Here is a 22344-nt window from a genome sequence, read left to right on the forward strand (position 1 = left end):
GGGGGGGGGGGGTTGAGGCCAACCTTTGAGCCACAAAGCGAGGTGGTGACGGAGCCAAAATGGTTGACACGTGAAAAGGTAATCCAGCTTTGTGGCTTAATATGATGAAGTGATGACACATGGTCGGTCGTAGGATTAAACAATACCAAACAGGTTTATTACTGAGGGAAGATCGATGGCAACCACGGACACTTTGCAGTTAGTTAAAAAATGAGTTAACTACAAACAGGATCACTACACTGAGTTTATTTGTTGTGTTTTGAAAACGATCCCAGGGAAACGTCCGTCACACATTTAATGTGTTCTACGTCAACGCAGCTGAGTTCTGCTCCACGTCTGTTAAGGTTCCACGATGCTCGCTTCATTTCTGAAAGCTCACGTGTGCGTGGAAGAATATATGACGTCACACTCCACACTTTGTGTTTACAGAAGTAAATATGGACGCTGCGAGTGTTAGCATGTGTGTTGATTCTGAGGTTGCTGTCCAGTCGGGGCCAACTGTACATCCAAATGGTAAAATATAAAATAACTTGGCAGAGTCGGAGCCAAAAGTGGTGGGACTTTAACGTGAGGGACCATCATCAGACCTAGAAGTCGCATGAAATGAGACATGAGCGTTCACACTGCGGTCGCTTTGAAAAACACTGGATATGTATCAGAATCAGTACCACATATGGAAAAGTCCTGGGTCAGATTTAAAAAAAAATGGATTTGTCACGTTCACGCTGCCATGAAAAAAGGGGCAAAAAAAAAAAAAAAGAAAAGAAAAGAAAGAAATTGGGAGCAGTGTGAACCTAGTCTGTTTGAATGAACATCGCTCCAAAAATGCCCAGACTATCCCTTTAACCGGAAGTTGCTGGGACCCCCGAACCTTTAGCAGAAGGGACTTCTGGGACCTAAGCACGCCTCTGGTGTGAACACAACTTCGTGTCAGTCCCAAAGAGAAGAGAGGACAAGAAGAAGGGAAAAAAGAGAAAGCACTTTTCAGATCAACTTTAAGGACACAGACAGCTTGCTAAACTGGAAGTTTTTTTTCTCGTCTCCATTTTTTTGTTGTTTTGTTTCAAAATGGCCACTGTCGGGCGAGCGCCGAGCAGCCCCGCGGACCTGGCTCCGGCGGTCCGGGCTGAAGGCTGCAGCGGGTCTCTGTGAGCGGCGGAGGAGGTGCAGGAGGAGGAGGAGGAGGAGCAGCAGGAGGAGGAGCCGGCCCGGCCTGCTGCAGTTGACCGAGGCCGCCGCTGGGTGAGTCCCTCTCTCCGCCGCCTCGGTGTCCGCAGCTCCCTGTTTTCCCCCAAAAGAAAAGCAGAGGAGCTCTAGGTCCGGGGAAAGAGGAGGAGCAGGAGGAGAAGGAGGAGGTCCGCCGCCGCCGCCATTATTATCGGGGAGGTGGGGAGGGGGAGAGAAAAAAGCTGACAGAAATCCCCTCACTTTCACCCGCAGCCCTGCTCGGAGGAACACCGGGAGATGAGCGGTCCGCGCGGCCGCAGCACCTCGTTGTTCCGCCGCGAGGCCGAGTCCTCCGAACCCCGCGTCGACTCGTGCGCGCCGCCGGCCCAGCGCTAATGTGCGGCCACAACAATGGACGGAATGATGGTTGGAAGAAGCAACGTGGTGAACCGAGAGGAGGACGACATTTAAGTCTGTTCTCTCCCCCACCTCCGTTTATTATTATTTTTTGTAAAATCTTAGAGTCGGAACCAACGCAAGATTTAACCCCCTTATAGAAACAGAAAGGGGGGGGGGGGGGGGGCGGGNGGGGGGGGTGCGCCGATTGTTCCATTGTTTTTGAAGGATATTTCCGAAGTGATTGCAACAATAAAAACTGTGCTAACCCGGTGATGGAGATGAGCCCATCGCGGTGCAATCTGTGAGCGGTTCCGACCCACAGCAGCATTTATTCTGCGGCTTTTTTCCCTTTTTTTTTTGCTTATTGCACATCAGGCTGCGGCAAGAAGAAGAAGAAGAAGAAGAAGAGGAGCTGCTGGCCTGACAGATGCAGCAGGAGGAGGAGGAGGAGAAAGGGGAGAAACGCCGTGGTATGTATCCGACATGCTCTCTGTTTTTTATGGCTCTTTGGAGGAGACAACTGGAGGCTCTCCCTTCAGTCATTGTGTGTCGGCGTGCAGAAAGCCAGGTCAGCCCGGATGGCTCCCCTCCACCAACCCCACCTCTGCATTTTCATTATGTAGACAGCAGCAGCAGCAGCAGCAGCAGCAGCAGCAGGCCTGGCGTGGTCAGCCCCTCTCAAAGCTCATGCTCACTGCTAATCCTCTGCAGAACATGCCACAGCTTCTTCCCAGAAGGAGCAGGTCGAAGCAGGGAACTCCAGGTTCAGGTTCCCGAGGGGGCAGATATGGAGCAGTTTGATTGTTTTTTGTTTGTTTGTTTTTCTTTTAGGTGCAGGATGGGAGCCGGTGTGTTCAGGCCTGCTGAGCTGCGGGGGCTGGCTTGCTTTTGACCCCTTTAAGTGTTTGTTTTCAGTGGATTTAAACCGATGACTTGAGTTTGGTGTTCAGGTGGTGATGATTGAACTTGTGGGCTGACTCTAATAGCATCAGTGCTGCAATGGGAGCAGCTTCAGAAATGGATGGGAGCTGAGCTGGCTCATTGTTCCTTTTTTTATTTTAGCTGTTAGATTTGATTTGATTTGATTTGATTTTTGTTGTTGTCTAAAGAGAAGGTTTCATTTCGCCCGAGAAAGTATTCAGCTTGGCTGAAGAAGCAGGAGGCTGGGCTGCCTGCAACAGTCATTTAAATGCTTGTCACTCCACTCACTGATCAGCTGATATTCTCACTTGAAGGGCACCACTCCCAACATGTTTGTTCTCAGATTTCTGTGTATTTATTTATTTATTTTACGTTTCGCTCCTGGTCTTCAAAGTTATTTGCTGAAAGAGCACTCCTCAATCTTGATTGCTGCTGTATGATGATATTTAAGGTAAAACAAAACAAAAAAAACAATAATGATGCCACGCTCTGAGCCTGCTTTTCTTACTTTTCCTCCGTAAGCTCAGGGAAAGTGTTAACAAAATATTTTGACAGAATAATCAACAAGCTAACCCATAAAATCAAAGGGGGACAATTGAATAAAAATTAAAATCCTGTATCCAAATCCACTTCTAACTTAGGCCATGACTCACCTCTTTCTGATTAGTCTTACTAGCTAATATCAAACCAACCAAATATTGTTATATTTCCATCAATAAATAATAACCAAATCACATTAAAGGCCTAGCAATCCTTGACTAAGCTCGTCTTCTGTTGAGAAATGACAGTTTGGTCAAACCTTGATAATGACGTTATGTGCTCAGAGTATGTGTTGTGGCTGACTCTCATCTACTACCACACCTTTTGATTAGGTTTCCAAGGGTTAGCTGGCTGTGGCGGCCATTTTGAAGGGTTGACTTCAAACATTACTCAGTTGTATCAGTTCACTGTTTGCTTTCTGAAAGTTTCATTGAAAACCGTCCAATGGTTCATGAGATATTTTGTTAACAGATGGAAATCGTTGTCTTCAGTAGTTCATGGCAAAGCTTTCAAAATGGATTCTTTGCGTACAAATTGTGAACGGTTCTCATCCACCGCTGCATCATATTTTGACTCAGTTCCTGTAAATTTGACTGATTTATATCCATTTTTTTTAGCTTTCAAAGGCCACTTAGCTGTGACGGCCATCTTGAATGGGCTTGACACCATAAGTTAATCAAAATCCGTCAACTGGTTTATGAGATGTTTTGCTAACAGAATAGACGGGCAAACAAACACAACATTTATCACCCTCTGAGCAACAGTGGCAGGCGATAGCATTCCTATTAGTGTTCTAGTAAGTGCAGCACTAGAACAGACAATAAATAAGGTTCATAATTTTATGAAATTAAAGTAAAAACAATGTTTTTATTCATTTTCTTCCTAATAGTATGTCACAGCAACGGTCTGTTTCTGCCAGGAGATATGATAGCTGCTTGGCATCATTTTTCTTGTAAATTGGCTCTTATTATTCTTTGCTAGTGACTGTGAATGATGCCAACAACAACAACGGTTCTTCATAGCAAACTGAAGTTGTGCAGTAATACTGTTAACGGAGTGATTTCACACTATTCACAATTCAACTGCTGCTTGGAAAGGGTCGGGCTTGATACATGAATTAAACTTTAGTCTCAGGACCAAAGAGCCAACATAAGGTGCTATTTTTTTAGCAATGTTTGTGTTTTTAATTTTTTTTTTTTATATAAGTGAACCGTTTTGTATCACAGGTTAAAGAAAATGGGGGAAAAAATTGAATAAATTGGCCCTCATGTCAGTTTGATGCTCTATTTTTGCAGATTATCTGGTTAAGATCAAGTCTATATGTACTAACTTTACAACATACTGATCCAAATTAATGTTTCTTGCTTTTTGCTTTGTTTAATATGCTAAAAGGGTGTAAATGTATTTTATTTTACTTTGATTTAAAAAAAAAACGTTTTAAAATTATTCAGTATGTCTGATTCCATTTTTTTCTTTGTTTTGACAGGATCTGATTCTTATAATGAAAGAAAGGACCTACTGCTCATATTGCCGCGCCGTTATTTATTATAAGTGAAGCCCAGCGGAGGAAAGAGCAGTCTGATCTCTTCTGTGGATCAGCGTTTTTATGGACAAACATATAAGTGAACTCTTTCATACAGTGCCTGTTTGTGGCAGGATGAGCGTCAGACGGCTATGATGGCGAAAAAGCAAGATGCCCGATCGCCCATCTACAACCTCATTGTGGTGGGTTTGTCAGGAACAGAAAAGGAGAAGGGGCAGTGTGGGGTTGGCAAATCCTGCTTGTGTAATAGGTTTGTACGACCGAGTGCTGATGATTTCTACCTGGATCACACTTCAGTGCTGAGCACCAGTGACTTTGGGGGTCGAGTGGTTAACAATGATCACTTTCTGTTTTGGGGGGAGGTGTCTCGGGTCCTGGAGGAGGGGCCTGAGTGCAGGATGCATGTTGTGGAGCAGACAGAATTCATTGATGACCAGACGTTTCAGCCACATCGTAGCACTGCTATGCAGCCCTACATCAAACGAGCAGCCGCAACCAAGCTGGCCTCCGCGGAGAAGCTCATGTACTTCTGCACAGATCAGCTGGGTTTGGAGCAAGACTTTGAGCAAAAGCAAATGCCAGAGGGCAAGCTGCAGGTGGATGGCTTCCTGCTTTGTGTTGATGTGAGCCGGGGCATGAATCGAAACTTTGATGACCAGCTGAAGTTTGTCTCAAACCTTTATGGTCAGCTTAGCAAGACTAAGAAGCCCATTGTGCTGGTGCTCACCAAATGTGATGAAGGGGTTGAACGCTACATCAAAGACGTGCATACTTTTGCTATCACGAAGAAAAGCCTACCTGTAGTGGAGACTTCTGCACGCTCAAATATAAATGTGGATCTTGCTTTCCTCACATTGGTTCAGCTTATTGATAAGAGCAGGGGGAAGCCCAAGATCATTCCTTATTTTGAAGCCCTGAAGCTCCAGAGTCAGCAGATAGCCTCCGCCAAGGATCGCTATGAATGGCTAATAAACCGTATAGTAAAGAATCACAATGAAACCTGGTTAAATGCCAGCCGACGAATGAACACCTCACCAGAATATAAAGAGTATGTCTTCTTGGAAGGAACAGCTAAATGCAAAAAGCTTTTTCAACAGCACGTTTACCGTCTGAAGCAGGAGCATATCGAGAGGCGCCGAAAAATATACTTAAGCACTCTTCCTTTAGCACTTAGTTCCTTGGTACCAGACCTTGATGAGATTGATCAGTTGAGCTGGTCTGGGGTGCAGAAAGTGCTAGAGTCCAAGCAACATTTTACCCACTGGTTTGTTGTTCTGGAGGATTCACCATGGGAGGACACATCTCATATCGATAATATGGAGGATGAGCGAATCCCCTCAGACCTACTGGAGACGGCCGTAGCCGAGGAAATATTCTACGCCCACCTGGAACACCTTCGGAATGAGTGTAGGCGTGCAGAGATACGACAGGAGTTCAAGCAGAAGTTGGCTTCCTCCCCATTTGTCACACCTGGTAAACCTTGGGAGGAGGCCCGCAGTTTCATCATGAATGAAGAGTTCTATCAGTGGCTTGAGGAGCCTGAGTACTTGGACCTGTACAACCGCCACCAAAAGGAGATTATCGATCGTGCTAAAGAAGACTTCCAGGAGCTTTTGCTTGAGTACTCTGAGCTGTTTTACGAACTTGAAGTGGATGCCAAGCCAAGCAAGGAGAAGATGGGGGCAATTCAGGAGGTTCTAGGAGAGGAACCAAGGTTTAAGGCCCTACAAAAGCTTCCTGCAGAAAGAGATGCTCTTGTTTTGAAACACATCCACTTTGTTTATCACCCCACCAAGGAAACCTGCCCTAGTAGCCCTCACTGTGGAGACTCTAAGATTGAGCAACTTCTAGCTTTACGTTTCCCCACATGTTACCCCTTCTTTGATGTGAAAGCTCATTTTGGGGACACCAAAGCTGACAGGATTAACCTTGTCATACTAGGGAAAGATGGACTGGCCAGAGAATTTGCCAATGAAATTAGAGCTCTCTGCACAAACGATGACTGGTATGTGTTAGATGGGAAGATGTATGAGTTGACACTGCGGCCTATTGATGGGAATGTACGTCTTCCAGTAAATTCCTTCTACACCCCCACTTTCACCCCCCATGGATGTCTATGTCTGTATAATTCAAAAGAATCCCTTTCCTATGTGGTGGAAAGCCTTGAGCGACTTAGGGAATCTACTCTAGGTCGAAGGGATAGTCAGCTGGCACAACTGCCTACATTTCTTCTTTTAGTCACTAAACGAGGTGTAGGATCATATGTTGATATAGGTGGAGACACTGCCTTAAACCTAATAACACAGGGACAGCAGTTTGCAAGAAGACTACAGTGTAGCTTTTTAGACCCTGCCTCCCCTGGTGTGGGCTATGGCCATAACGTAAATGAGACGCAAATCAACCAGGTGCTGAGGGGTCTTCTAGATGTGAGGAGGAGCACATCTTTTAGTAGCAGCTCCCCACCTCTCCTCCCTGAGCCTCCAGGTCTCAGAGACTCTCCTCATCAACCGGTCCAAGAGGCAGACCTACGCATCGTCATGTGCTTAATGTGTGGGGACCCCTTTGACATTGAGCAGCTCCTGTCTCCATTCCTAATGCCTCAGCACTGCAGGCCTATGTCTAATAGTGGTACCTCTGTGTTGCTGGAGCAGACAGTGGGTGGACACAAGCTGGCTATAGAGCTCTCTCTGCTCTCATATCATGCCTCCTTCACTTTGCGGAAGAGCAGGTTAGTACACGGCTACATCGCTGTGTACTCAGTCTCCCGAAAAGCGTCGCTGGAGACTCTGTGTGCGTTCTTGTGTGAGGTTCAAGACATCATCCCCATTCAGCTGTTGGCAGTAGGAGATAGCCAGGCTGAGCTCACTGACAGCGACTTCGCCTGTGAACAGCAGATTCAAGGGGAGGAGCTAGCCCATGAGATTGAGGGTCGTTTTAATAGTGTGGTTTGTGGATCTGGAGGAGTGGTGGGAGGCTTGCATAGGATAGAAATGTTCCATTCGTTTCTGATGGAGGTGTTGGAGAAACGCAACATTGTGGAGGCGACGCACATGTATGATAATGTTGCGGAAGCATGCACCAATGAAAACGTGTACTCCCCACGCTGCATTTCTCCCAGCCCTGTAACCATGTTCGTGGATTCAGAGGATGACGTAGACCCGTCTCTACCATACTTTGATGGCACACTTTCGTCTCATAGTGGGGGTTTCAACCTGCCTGACTTGGAATCCAGTGATATCTCTGTCATCTCCGACATCAGAGACTTTGAAAACAAGCTCAATAACAAGATATCCCCCCAAGTGAGAGTCAAGCCAGGTGTCACATTCGACTTCCGAAAGGTAAGCCGTAACCCATACATCGACACGCTGGGTCATCGTCGCTCCCTGCCCTCCGCCGTTACCTGGGTCCCTGGTGGGGATGTCGGCTACGACCCCTCAGACTATGCCGAACCCATTGACGCAGTTTCAAAACCTCGTCCTAGCAATGAAGAGATCATCTACTCAGTTCCACACGACAGCACACAGGGTAAAATCATCACCATACGCAACTCCAACCGAATGCATTCGAACGGGAACGGCTCAGACAGCGAAGCAGACAACAGCTCTCTGGAACGAAGGAGGAAGTTCTCAGCAGTCGGGGTAAAGCCCCGTCTGTACCGGGATCGCTCCAAGCGGCTCGGCAAGTTCAGCAGTTTCCGCACAAGCTTCATTGGAAGCGACGATGAAATGGGAGCCATGTCAAAGTCCAAAGAAGATGACTTTGGGACTTTAAAAGGTGACAGTCTTGTTAACGAGGAGAGTGAGGACCCAAAGAAGAGAAACATTCTCAAGAGTCTCAGACGAACAGCCAAGGTGTGTATTGTTCCAGAAGTTTTCTTTTTTAACTCAGCTTTTTGTTCGACTCTTATATGAACAAGAAATTGTAGCTATGTTCTTGATCTTTTTAAAGTTTTCTTCATCAGTGCCCTATTGAAGTCACACATTGATTATTAGAGACTTTACTATTTTAAATACCACTACCACATAAATAACTGCAACCTGGCTATGAAAATTTAATTGGTATAATTTTCTCACGAAGCTTCAAAAATGAGCAGCGCCATTAAAAAAAACAAACAAGTATTAATTCATTTTCTGCTTGAAACTCATCAGACCTCTTGTTTTATTCTTCTCGCAGAAAACAAGACCAAAGCATCGTCCAAGTATTCCTAAACCCATGGAGAGCTGTTACTTCGGAGTCCCCCTGGTGAATGTGGTCTCCCCTGACAGACCTATTCCACTTTTCATTGAGAAGTGTGTCTGCTTCATAGAGACAACTGGTGAGCTCTGTTTTGTTTTAATTAAAATAACACGGGCAATGGGCGTTGGCAGTGTCGAGCACATCCCACTTTTTAAGACCTCAAAGTTCAGTTCATACAGTTCAAAATGAACCAGCTACAAATAATAGCCCACAGTTCAAAATTCTGAGCTAAGTGCGCTGTTCCAATGATGACAGCTTTTACGAAATGAGCAGGGAGCTGTTTTTCCCTCTGTGAACCCATTCATGTAGCCCATAATCATTTCCACCACTCCAAATAAAAAGGATAGTTCAGACTGTTTGAAGTGGGGTTTCGTGGAAAGGTTACAAACAATTATTAGCTTACCTGTGTAGAAGGCTCTTTGAACGACCTCAGCTTGGAGGACCAGGGTTTAAATCTGACAAGATTGATGAGCTAATGGCTAATCCGCGCACGGCCGGGGCTAAAGTGGATAGCTTTCATCTTAAAGGTGCAATCTCAAATATGTACACTGGTTCATGCAAAACATTATTTTGTAAATCTTTGTTGTGCAGTGAACGTTGTAACAAAGTTATTTACATAGAATTTTAATGGTTATTTGCAAACGCTAATAGCAGCAGCTAGTTGTATTGCTTTTGGAAGGGAAATCATAATATTTTTGCCTTGAATAACCATGTAATGTGAAACTAATGAAGGTGTAAAGGTTTGGCAAACAGTGAACTATGAATATTTTGAGGCTGGAGTTGTTCTGTGAAATTGGCACTCTAAGACTGGATTGATGAGCTAATAATGGCTGGCCTGAGTCATCCCTTTAAATGTTCACAGATAATTATCTTGAAAATGCTAGATTAAAAGTTAGATTTTAAAAGAGACGTTTCAGCTGTCTGTTGATATTTATTCTCTTTCACAATGATTACTTGTTGACATAATGCAGATATGATATAAGATGGCCGACTGAAAGCTTTGACTTGTTGTTTCATACTGGCTGCTGATACAGCTGATGTTCGGACTTGTTTTTCAGAGCCATCCTTGCCATGAAATGTTCTCTTATTCTGCCGGGGTCAGTGCTGACTCATTTCTAAAGGTCCTTCAGAGCAGCCGTATGGACTGGTGGCAGCTGTCCGATTCGCCACAAGCACCAAACTTACTGAAAAGCTGGACTGTTGCTTAGATTTAAGAATGTGGAGAAGATGAAGGTCACGGCACGCATTTTCTTCTCTAGCAAAAAAAAAAAAGCCATTCACTTCTCATGTCTGTGTTGAAAACTTAGAATGAGGTAAATGTACAGAACTGTTCTCAACTAGTGAAAGTTAAATTCTCAGGGTGTTTTGATCATCTGCTTTTTCTTTTTTTTTCTTTTCTAGCTTTCGTGCTGAGCAGACATGTGCTAATGACAGATTTCTTTATATCTGTTGCAGGCACAAAATGCTCACAAAGTCAAGCCAGAGATTACAGAAGCAGCCATTTGCAATAAAGAAGGAGACATTATGTTGCTAAATCGATTTACATTTTAAACTTTCCTACCTTCGAGAGCATGGAGAGGTTTCATTTGGGGCTTGGGAGGCGTCATAAAGAGGCAGACTTATCTCAGGCTGTGGCTTGTCGGAGGGGCTGCATAAAGGATCGGTTTAATCAAAATACCGTTTTTGAACTGAATATTGAGCCTTTGCCGTGACTGAACTGTTATAAAAGCTGGCTTTTTAGTGTGATATAATAAAAACATATATGCAAGGGTGTATTGAATGAAATGCTTCTCCAGAACCTGGCAGCATCTGTACTGTCATGTCTGTTTGCAAAAGGGCTAATGAAGTGTTTGTGCTTTGCCTGTTTCCCACTGTGACGCCCCACCCACGTCTTCCACCNCACTCCTCCATCTCTGCAGAGTCTTTGCTGTTTCTCTCAACCTCCTCCTGTCACTTTTGCTTTATGTATATTTGCTTTTTCTTTTTTCTTTCTTTTTTTCTTCTTCAGGCCTGAACACTGAGGGTTTGTACCGTGTGAGCGGAAACAAGTCGGAAATGGAGAGCATGCAGAAGCAGTTTGAACAGGGTGAGTCGCTCATCAGAGCTGCTTAAACCAGCTGTTTCATGTGCAATTATATCACCGGCTAGTCAAAACATAAACGGAGTTATCAAAGGAAAGTGACAATCAGTCGATGACAGCTGTTACCGATGCGGCTATTTTCTCTCGTGGTCTCCATAACGCCGTCTTTCTTCCTGCGCAGACCACGGATTAGACCTGGTGGAGAAAGACTTCTCCATAAACACTGTGGCTGGAGCTCTCAAAAGCTTCTTCTCCGAGCTGCCTGAGCCCCTGGTGCCTTGCGCTCTGCAGGTGGACCTACTGGACGCTTTCAGTAAGCAAACACTGCTGGGCTGGGAGGGTCCGCGCTCGAACATAAAACGATTATTTCTTTGAAGGAGGGAGGGGTATGGCTTCAGGCTTTGCTTTTGTTTCACGTGTTTTTGCTGTGGAGGAGAGCAGTCTTCCCGATGGCGCAGAGACAAATGTTAGCTTCGAATTGATTGCACTGGATTACAAGGCTTTAGCAGTGACAGAAGACTGTGTGTGTGTGTGTGTGTGTGTGTGTGTGTGTAGAAATCATGGACAGAGAACAGAGGCTTTACACCATGAAGGATGTCCTGAGGAAGTTCCCCAAGGAGAATTATGATGTCTTCAAATACGTCGTGAGCCACTTACACAAGTGAGTTTTTGATTTTTTTAAGTACCATTTAAACGTTTGATATGTTTTGATGTAAACCATCGTGGTCTTGGTGCGTTTCCCCAGGGTGAGTCAGTTTAACAGGGTGAACCTGATGACCAGTGAGAATCTGTCCATCTGTTTCTGGCCCACCCTCATGAGGCCCGACTTCTCCACCATGGATGCCCTGACCGCCACGCGCACCTACCAGACAATCATCGAGTCCTTCATCCACCAGTGTGCATTCTTCTTCTACAACCAGCCCCTCCTGGACTCCCCCACGGGCCTCGGGGGCCTCCTCGCATCGCCCACCACCACCCTCGGCGGGAGCTCCGCCTACTCGTGCTACCGCTCCTCGCCGCCCCACACGGCGGCCCACTTCAGCCCGCTGCAGCAGTCTCCGCCCACCACCCCCCAGTCGCCCCTGCAGTCTCTGCTCCCTCCCCTCCACCAGCACCCCCACTCCCACCATTCTCCTGCTGAACAAGAGACACTGTGAGAGACAATGACGCCACGTGTGCCCATGATGATGCTGAACCTTACCGCTAACACACACACACTCACATACATAAAAGAAAAAAAAAACACTTACACCCCTCAGTTTTGATCATGGACAACCTGGGTTATGAAGATGGGAGATGGAAAGTGTAGGAAGATTAAAAAAAAAAAAAACAGAAACCTGCTGTTCTGTGGTTGTAGTTGTGTGAAATGTGGCAGGCCCTGAGCGTCCGTCAACTACCACCACTTATCCTACACTACCAAGAAATAGACACCTCCAACTCAAGCTGAAAGAGATGATTTGTGGCCACCATGTTTTTAATATGTTTAAAACTTTTTTTTTTTTTTTTTTTTTGAAAGTACTACCACTGGATTTCTGGACCGGTCCTCTGTCCTCTTGGCAGCAGTTTTGCTCCATCATAGTAGAGGTTCCTGTGTGTCCAAGGAAGGAAACGGAGTGGGATCACATCCAGGGATGCACTTTAATTATCACATTATCATAATTCTTTCTTTCTTTCTTTCTGTCTTTCTTTTTTTTGTTGTTTTTTTCACAGCTCAGCCATACTCATTGCCTCAACAAACTTTCTGTCAGAACCCGAATTTGTTTACATCAAAACTTTATTATCTTTTTGTTTTGTATCCACAAACGTATCTGAAGCACTTTTTTTTTGATAGTGTAGTGTTAAATATGAAGAAATGCCACATTGATTAATTGTCCATACTGTTCGTTTAATGGATGAATGTGGCGCGAGCGCAGGCTTGTTTAACAAGATTTTTTTTTTTTTTTGAATTAAAAAATAGGAAAAAAAAAACAAAATGGCAAGAAAAACATCAATGTTTCAATTGGATCCAGGGGTCCCATTTCAGGTCGATGGCAGTGTGAGAAATAGTATTTCTTGTCTTCTTTCTAGCTGTTCATTGATCAGAATGGATGTTTAGGGATTCTGTTTTAATAATTAGGCCGTTGTATCATCGGACAAGAACTTTTGCCTGCCATCAGTGAAGGAGAAACGTTTGAATGTGTAACCTACTAGTCGTACCATGACGAATTTGCATTTTCATTATCCGGTGTCCATGGGAACCAAATGCTTGAAACGTGATAGGTTGCTGGATGTGTTGCCGTGCTGTCTATCAAACAGAGTTCTTTGTAGTCCTGTAATATTCCGAACCTTTTAACTCTCGAAGGATTAGTATGCTCACTGCGCCATTTACTGCTAGTCCTGCTAAACTACAAATTGGCCACAGGAAGCGAAAGATCCGTGGCGCGTTCAGGAAGCACCACAGGCCACTTTACCTGCTTCGGTCGATTAGTTTTGTGCCCTTCACTTTCTCTGACAACAAGCAGCACAGTCTTTTGTTTTTCTTTTCTTTTAGTGGCAGCTCTGCTAATGAAGGCCCTGAAACTTTATCCATTATACTTTAAAAAAAAAAAAAAAGAAAAGAAAAAAGGAGTAAGTAGCCTGCTGTTTTTATTTAGTTTTTACGTGGGGTGGGAGGTGGGAGGGGGGAGAAGAAGACAACCTTGCTCGTCAGCTGTGGAGAACTGCGGTTCTGTTTACAACAACGACCAGAATGGTTTGCGTTTGGGATCGTCAGCTGCTGGTACTCCTGGGACCGTAACGCGTCCAACAGAACTCTCCTCAAACTGCTCCGAGCTCGAAGCTGTAAACATGTCCGCCGGCGCAGAAACTAACCAAGCAACCGTCCCACCTGAACACCATTCCTGGGAGTGTGTAACGTTATGGTTGTCCCCTGACTTCTGTTTTTTTTTTTTTTTNAAACTTAGGCCAATCATTGAGCAACAAGTGGGAGTGTACTACTTTTAAAATGGGTGTTTATTTGTATGTTTGGGAGGGGAGGGAGGGGGAGGGAGGTGGGGGGGCGCCACCCTTTAGTCAATGGTAGAATACATTTTTAGTGTGTATTTCAATTATTGGGAGTCCATTTTTACAATTTTTGTGAATGGTTGAAGGCCACCCTAAGTTTAGTGCATGATTAAATTAAAAAAAAAAAAAGAAAAAAAAAAAAGAAGAGTAACACGTCCAGGAAGGACGAAAGCCCCTTCCTGTTTTAAAACGTATAATTAGTACAAGAACCAATCCAATAATAAAGTGATTTTAGCTGAAACATGGAAGCTGATGAACTGTGCGCTCGGAGCATACGATGAAAACTGTCTGACCAAGAATAATGTTTGAAGATGAAGGCCTTATGTGAACTGTACAATAGTTAATAAATTAAATCTTGTAAAAACTTCCTGTTGCGTGTCTGCGTTTTCAGTGATCTGTTTTTTTTTTGAGGCGCAGCTTCATTCGCTGGTGTGAGGAATTTGACACGAGACATGCTTCAAGTGGATTTTTTTTAAAAAATTAGAATTATTAAAGTTTGACCATGGATTAAGATTTTCACAAGAGAGCTAACTATGATGAAACCGCATGGCAGCGGTAATGGCTGTTATCGTATTTAGTGTGATATTTCCTGCTGCTGCTGCTACTTTTCCTGACCTGACAGCTTGGAAACTAATCAGCAAGACCAAGCGTGTGGCAGAAGCTGCATACTTCATAATAAAACCCAAATAATAAGCACCAAAGCTGAAGAGAAATGTGGCGTCCCTGATAATAAGTGCATCACACATTCCATGCAGAAATACCTGTACTGTATTAACCAGGAACTATAGTATTTGGGCACTGATGCATAAGACTCTGTGAAACATCAATTATTCACAGCATATCCGTCATGAATGACTGCTCTCTTTTAGGACAGGTTTTTCCTCACAGTATCTACTGTCCTCTCTCAGTGGGTTGGATGCTATAAGGTCAAAGCGCCATCTTGTGGCTGCATAGATCTAGAGCTGACAAAAGGCTGAAGTTATTCAAAGTGCATCCAGAAACAATAAGTCATTTATTCTGGAATTGTTGTATCACAAGAAAATTTTGGAAAGAGTGTAATAACTTTATAAATTGGTATTTTGATTCTAATTGTTCCCTAAGGTATGAGCATATTATTTTTGGCTTTCGTGGTAAGATAGTTTATGCAGACAAAAGACTGGCAATCAATCTAATTATAATATTTGGCAAATTTCATTTTCACAAGTTTTTATCATCTTCACCTCTTTTTATAGTTTTGGTTAAGGAAATTGAACTCTATTTAGCCACTATTTTCAAGAGTATGAACAAAAAAGCTGTAAATACATATGAATGTGGTAGATCTCTAAATATTTTTAATTTGTCATGCCTGTAATATCTGCTCTCTATTCTTTTTATTTTTTCATACCAATGTATTGACTGTTTAAGCTCCACCCCTGGCATAATTTATATTATACTGTGTTTTGTTTCTTTGTTTTTCTCTGTTTATGTAAACAAAGATGTTCATTAATAAAAAAATAAAAAAAAGATACAAGTTCAGGTGGTTAAGTAAGAAATAAGGCCTGTTATTAAAATAAAAGTAACAAAACAACTTGGCAAATCTAGTGAAGAAAGAAAGTCAGACGTTTATACTTACTTATTACCTTGGGAGTCAGGAACTTGGACCCAGGAATGACTTCACACCCCGTTCCAGCCAGAAGTCGATAAACCAGTGGCCCAGTGGCTAGGCTAACTGTTGTTAGCATTAGCCAACAATGTATTTTTCTCATTTCTCTGGGTTCAAACACTCTAGCAACAAGTTTCTTACTAGAGAGAGAAGCACTATGTCAGCAGCTGGTTTAATGGGATTCAAACAAACGAGTTTGAAAAAAAAAGTTAATTCCTGCAGCTGTTACGACTTTAAGGCACAGGGCAGCCATTTTGGATCTTGAGGTCAGGGACCAACTTCAGATTACACAGCTAATACGACAGTGGATATTAGAACAATATTTCAACACGTGGACAGACAAAAGAGACCAAAGAGACGCTGTGTTGCTCTGTTTCTGCTGGACATGTGAGAAGGCACCTGTTTATTAATATGGCACTGGCTGCCATAACAACTAGATCAGCCATATGATAATTGTTGTGAATTTACTTTGGAGTTTTATCACCTCCTAGTGGTCAAAATTACTTATTGCAGCTTTAATGACCTAATCTGTTGTACTGTAATATATAATGTTGGAATATTTTGGTGCAATAACATTCAGTAGCATCTCAGTATTGGAGCTAATTGATGTGGACCAGATTGTACTGATTTATATACGCAGCAGTGTACCGGTACTCATTTTAGGGTAGTTTATGAGACTTTTACGTTCCATACTGCTGCTCTAGTTTCAAAACTACAAGTTTTTCCACAAAAAGTCTATTTTTACTGATTATAAGAAGCTTGTTAGGTTGTTTTTGCAGCTAAATAGCAGGACTTCTTTGTCTCTGCTGTGTTGCCATAAACCATTTCTTTAAATCTGTGGCAATGTCTGAGCATTTTATTGCAATCATGGTTTTGTCCACTTTCTACCAGGGAATTATTTGATATTTCACTTTTCCTTCTTATATTAATTAACTTTACCTTTAACGTTTTCAACTCTGATCATTTGAAATCAAACACTTTTCTGTCTAAATCTTGAAATACTTTTAATACAATGACATTACTTTGAGATTTTTCTCTCACTCTTCAATCTTGTCTGAAGCTTTTAGAAATATAAAACACTGGATTGGTTTCTCATCACTCGGTGCAGTTTAGCCAAACAGGCCTGTGGAAAATGACAGAAGCCGTGACATATGAAAGATAGCTTTATTGCACAAGGTGTTAGAATGATCTTTTTAGTTTTTGCTTTCTTTTCATAGAAAATGTACCTTTTGAACACAAGCAATTGCCGTAACAAGCAACTCAAAGTAATGTTCGGGATACCCTCAACATTTTTTTTTTAATGTTTTGATTTTCATACATTTTTTTTTCCCATCAATTTTTCCCTTTTTAGCAAGCATGCAATGACATTTCTGAGGATGAACAAAATACAAAATAATAGTAACAAAAAAAAGTATAGAGGACAAATGACAACATCAAAAGACTCCTTTTCTTTTGAAAATAAAAATAAAATAAAAATTCAACAAATTAGTATCAAAAAAAAGAGAAAGAAAAAAAAATCTGTATTTATTTATTTATTTTTTGCCCATTTCAGAAGTAAAATATCTTATTTTTGATACTATTTCAAATTTGCAACTGGGGCATTTAAACCTTGACGTGTCCCCTGATTTATTCTGAAGAAAATAGCTCTTCATACAAAATCTGTTTTATGTACAAGATTCAATTTAAAAAACAAACAAACAAAAAAACAACACTGACAAAGATGATGGAGCATGGTTAGGGTGCTGAATTTGGACTTCAAATGATCTCAGTGGGGAAAATGACAAAAGCTGAAATGATTCAGGTTGACAGACCGACTCCAGTCCAGTATTTACACAATACAGTAGCAGTTTGTATGACCAAAAGAGCTGCGAGTCCCTGATTTTACTTGGCTGAACCACACAGGTCTGATAAGACTTGCACTCTTAGAAAATCTGAAACAAAGCGAAATCAACAGATTCCCCCTCCCCTAAAGAAACAAACAGAGCAAATGAATAAATAAACTAAAACCACAAAACACTACAACAGAAATGCTTTTTTTAAAAAAAAGGCATTCCAATAGGTTCTTGTGTCCATGTACAAGAGCGCAAAAAGAAAAGAAAAGAAAAAAAAGGAGTGTGGGAATAAAAAGGAACATTTTTTTTACAGTACTTCAGACAGGACAACATCAAAGATATCAATTCTGTGAACGTCATAGAAATTTCAAAACTGAACTCCCTGACATATAACATCTGTAGACTTTAAATCATTTCACTTCATTCGCATCGTGACTAGCATTTGTTCAGATCCTTTTTCTTTGCAGAGCGAAGATTTGCTGGGTGGCACAGTTGGACAGAGAAGCTTAAAAAACAGAGGCCTTAATGCTGTAGAAGAGCTGACGTCTGTGACCACCGTGCAGCGAATCTTCTCACACAGGAAACAAATTTCAGGGAGCTCACGAGACACCCATTTCACTCCTGAATGGTTGTCGTATTAAGCTTAAAACAACAGCTCAGATCCTCTGAAGTTAGGTTCTGTGGTTAATATCTTACCTGCTGTAGATAGCTCTTTGAACGACCTCAGTTTAGAGTTCAGTTCTGAATAAATTACAAGCTAATGGCTAGTCAGAGTGAGGAGAAGACTAAAATGTGCTGTTTGTGGGTACGCAGTAATATAAACTTTTACATTGCCTCCAAGTACGCATCGCAGGGAGTTCTACAGTTATTTGCAAGAGCAAACAGCAGCAGCTAGCTGTAGCAGCCTGGAGCACTTCCTGCAGGGCTAAGGCTACGCTCCATTTGTACTTGGGAAATGGAAGCTTTGACTTACGAGTCAGAAAATGGACTTGAACGACCCGCAAAGTCAGAATTCCAACTCGGAAAGTTGGCATTCCCTCAAAATCCACTATGGCTGCCTCGCTCATGGAAAGCTGCGATAGCTGCAGTGGAAAAAGCTTTTTTATTTCCACTTCTCTTGGTTCGTATCTTAGTAATCCAGTCACACGCGCAGCACCGACCGACCTGTCGCTACAACGTCTGAATGCACTTAAATCTACTATCCTGGACCTGTGCTGGGAGTGGTAGGTTCGCCAGGTTGGCACAACGATGAGCAACTCCTCAAAAATTGCCATAAAACGTTTGAGATTGTCGTTTTACCGCTGCAGCAATCCATCTCGGCCTTGCCTCTGCTCTGACCAGCTGTTAGCTCGTCAGTCCAGTCTGATTTAAACTCCAAACTGAGACTGTTCAAAGAGCTGTCGACAACAAGTAAGATATTCACTGTTCATATCTTTCACACAGAACCGTAATTTAAAAGACCTGAACCATCTCTTTTACCTGCGAGCCCAAACACTCATGAGAAGACTCAACCCACGCTACAGTCATTCTGATTGTTTCCTTCGAACACACACCCGAGAAGGGACGTTGTGCTCCTCTAATCCTGCTCCTCCTCTACAAGCCGGCCAATTTACAGCAATATACAGAACATCTCGCATATATATTAAACATCTTTCCTTTCTTAAGTCCAGCCTCTCTTAAATTTCTCTTCTTTTTTAAAATTTATTGACTGAGCGATTGTCTCGTTAGTAAAATTTGACCATAATATGAAATCGCTGCACATACTACCACGCTGTTGTAGTACATACAATTTATACTTTGTCATAATTTTTTTTTTTTTCACTTAAATGTCAGTAATATACCTACATAGAAATATATATGTAAAATTCTTTATAATACCAAATATTATTCTCTATTTGCGATGTGAGAGGGTACAGCTGGTTCGTCGGGGTTGGAATGGTTTGATTTGAAAGAGTTTAGCTGCGCAGAGATGAGTGGAGAGTGTCTATGTGGAAATTCGGCGACTGTGGAAGTGAACCTGAATCATTCCTTTTGGAATCACACCTGCCAATAACAATTTGGGACTTCAAGAGACACAAAGGAGGGCGAGCGAAACGGGGGAACTTAACTGGAAGTCTTGCAAACCGACAAAGAACTATGGAGGACAGTAATTGTAAGTGTGTGTGTGTGTTTATGAGAGACGGGATGGCCACACAGCTTCATACTGGCTCTTGTAGTCTTCTTCATCATGAACACAGAGCTTTTATAAGCTCTTCGGTTACAGTCAATATTTCTAAATGACCACAGAAATCACATTCTTTTTTTTGTTTTTGTAATGTTTTTGCTGTGTGTCTCCTGCAGGAACTGAGTGGAGCTGAGCACCAGCCGGCTGGAACTGTTAGTTGAAGTTAGTAGTTCGTTCATGTGAACGTGACGAGTAGGGGTTAGCTGGGTCTCCGCCTGGGAAGGGGGGGACCCTCCCCCTCTCCCCCTTCCTGAGGAGAACTTGACAGAAAGCTGGGCGGTCCACCGTACGTTTGGTTTACAGAAAGGCGGCTGCGTGCCCATTCTGACCCAGACTTATGAGTACCAGAGAGCGGCGCTGGCTGAGGAGCGGGACAGCGGAGCGAGTCTGTGCGGGGGAGCGGGACTACACCAGCGTGTACGACTTGGAGTAGGCCCCCACGCTCTGTTTCTGCAGTCTCCCCAGAGCGGAGGAGCTGCTCTCTAGCAGCGAGTCTCTGGAGCCCCCCACCTTGTTGCTGTTGGTGGGGTTGCTGCTCGTGCTGGAAGTGGAAGCTGTTGCTGCATTGTTGGAGCTGGGCATGGTGAGAGTCCTCTGGGGCAGGGTGGCGGTGCCCGAGCTCGCACCCAAGCTGCCCAGCCCAGAATGGCCCAGCGTCAGGGCCTGCTGCTTGGCAGGGTCCAGAGTCTTGTGGCGGCCCTGGGTGTGGTACGCCCGCTGCGTCAGGCTGCGGATCGAGGCCTCCCGCGGCGGCACAGCTGGGCACGGGTCGTGCAGATCCCCCTGCTTACGGAAGAATGGGTCTGCCTTCATATAGAGCGGTAGATTGCAGAATTCACCTTCGAAGAGAAACGCAAGAGTCATGGATTTGGATTATGGATTTTAGTTCTATTCTTTCTTCCTGTGTGAGAAAAGATTTCCTTTCATTTTGTCACTTTTGTTCCTGCTTTGGTTTTCCTGTCACTGCCCATACATGTCCTCAGTTCCCTTTAAATGGGCTTCATCTCATTTTGACACCACCTGTTACTTATCACTCACCTGCACCCCGTTCAGCAATCGCTCTCTACAGTCTTTATAGTTCTCCTTTTTTTCTGCTCAGGGGCTTGAAATATGAAGCAGGTTCAACATACTCAGGATTTCTATCGGTGGTCTGGCTTTACTAACCCTTACAGTACAGATTGTGGTACTGTGATGAAGATTATCAACTCAGCGAGTCAAAAAAGGCAATAAACGCGTAAATTAATAATCTTATCCAGACCGCTGTTTTAACTCTGAGATGAGATGCTTATCGTTGAAAATACAGTTTCCTGATAGGCCTTCTGAGAGGTCATCATCATTAGGCAGCAGGCTTGTCATGTACTGGATGTATCTGTTCGTAGTTTGATGTTAGGTCATGCTGCCTTATAAGTGATTCAGCCTTCCAGTTCTGTGTCTGACTGATACGTTTTGTTCAAACGGACACTTCCTGACAATCTTGGGCAGATTCTGCTGCCTGTCTCATCCCTGTGATTGACTGCTCGACTTTTCTTTGAAAGGAATTAGAACAAAAAGACACAGTTGGTCAAAAAATTAACGAACTGCGTCTTCCTGCCTCCCTGATCTTTTCCGCCGTGACATCATCATAGAGCACGGAGTACGGAGAAAAGGGCCGAAGTCCTAAATGGCGCCACTAGAAACATCTATCTCTGCTTCTTTAAATCGTTCGAACTGATTAAATTACAGAATGCACTGAAGTTTAGTCACATTCAACTCAGATTATTTAACAAGATATTGAATCTGAATGCAAAAAGAATTATTTTTGTTGTACGTCTCCACACACTTCCAGCCACTCCATCGTCGTGTGTTCAGATGATATATCCCTGCTTTTGATTTTGCTGTCCCCTAATTGTCTTGTGTGTTAAAATGTAGCTGACAAGTAGAACATACAGCAGGTAAGAAAACAAGAATTTAAGAGATTCAGGCGAGGATTTAGCTGTAATCAGATGTAATGCTTCATGGGAAAAGAGAGCAAATCAAAAAAAAAAAAAAAAAGAAGCATTTCATATCAGGAGGAGCATAAATGCATAAATGTCCTCGTGTGTGTGTGTGTGTCTTCACTTACTTTTGTTAGCGCGGTGGGGAATGGGCACAGCCACGTTTTTGCCCCGGTCGTAGTCCTGCGGTTTGGGCGGCGAGGCGGTGAAGCGGCAGATGCCCGGTTCAGACGGCGTGCTGAGGGAGGTCATGCTCTCCGCCGGGTCGTTGGTGCCCGTGGTCATTTGGTCGGAGGAGCTGTCGGAGATGAAGCACTCTGTGATGGTGAACTTGGCGTGCTGCAGGTGCTCCTCCAGCTTGGCGTGCTCGTAGGCTCGGGCCAGCTCCTCGTAGGTGGAGGAGGCGCTCTCCGTCGACACCATGCTGTTCCGACCCTTATCTGCGAAGGGAAGAGAGATCGTGGCTACGTAATGTAGAAGAGCCGCAGGTCAGAGAAGAGTCGTGTTCTGTCCTAATGTTTTATTTACCCGTCTGTTAGCAAAAGATCTCATGAACAGCTGGATACATTTTAATGAAACTTCCAGAAATAAATCATCAGATGTACAGGTGCTGGTCATAAAATTAGAATATCATGAAAAAGTAGATTGATTTCAGTAATTCCATTTAAAAAGTGAAACTTGTATATTATATTCATACATTACATACAAACTCATATATTTCAAATGTTTATTTCGTTTAATTTTG

General features: G+C 43.3%; 2 protein-coding genes across 4 annotated transcripts in view; one reads left to right on the top strand and one right to left on the bottom strand.

The window, feature by feature from the left end:
- The first annotated feature begins 1746 nt into the window (after nt 1-1746).
- On the top strand, nt 1747-13478 carry arhgap35b (Rho GTPase activating protein 35b). 2 transcript variants are annotated; one of them, XM_017435865.3, is made up of 7 exons: nt 1747-2036; nt 4514-8421; nt 8744-8885; nt 10815-10892; nt 11068-11199; nt 11442-11547; nt 11632-13478. In XM_017435865.3, the coding sequence occupies exons 2-7, from the start codon at nt 4702-4704 to the stop codon at nt 12041-12043; spliced, it is 4590 nt and encodes a 1529-aa protein (XP_017291354.1). In that variant the 5' UTR covers nt 1747-2036; nt 4514-4701; the 3' UTR covers nt 12044-13478. The 2 variants fall into 2 exon arrangements, with proteins under 2 accessions (XP_017291354.1, XP_024866279.1); XM_025010511.2 differs by lacking the exon at nt 1747-2036 and having other exon boundaries at nt 2059-8421.
- A 3239-nt stretch (nt 13479-16717) lies between these two features.
- The window catches only part of LOC108247600 (Down syndrome cell adhesion molecule-like protein 1 homolog), a 67115-nt gene continuing 61488 nt past the window's right edge, over nt 16718-22344 (bottom strand). For both annotated transcript variants that reach the window (XM_037979206.1, XM_017435867.3), the window contains exons 32-33: nt 21728-22039; nt 16718-20465 (exon numbers count right to left, since the gene is read on the bottom strand). In XM_037979206.1, the coding sequence (XP_037835134.1) occupies nt 20032-20465; nt 21728-22039 (746 nt within the window). In that variant the 3' untranslated portion in view covers nt 16718-20031. The remainder of the gene's footprint in view (nt 20466-21727; nt 22040-22344) is intronic.

Source organism: Kryptolebias marmoratus, linkage group LG13 (assembly GCF_001649575.2).
Source record: "Kryptolebias marmoratus isolate JLee-2015 linkage group LG13, ASM164957v2, whole genome shotgun sequence".
In the NCBI taxonomy this organism is placed as follows: Eukaryota; Metazoa; Chordata; class Actinopteri; order Cyprinodontiformes; family Rivulidae; genus Kryptolebias; species Kryptolebias marmoratus.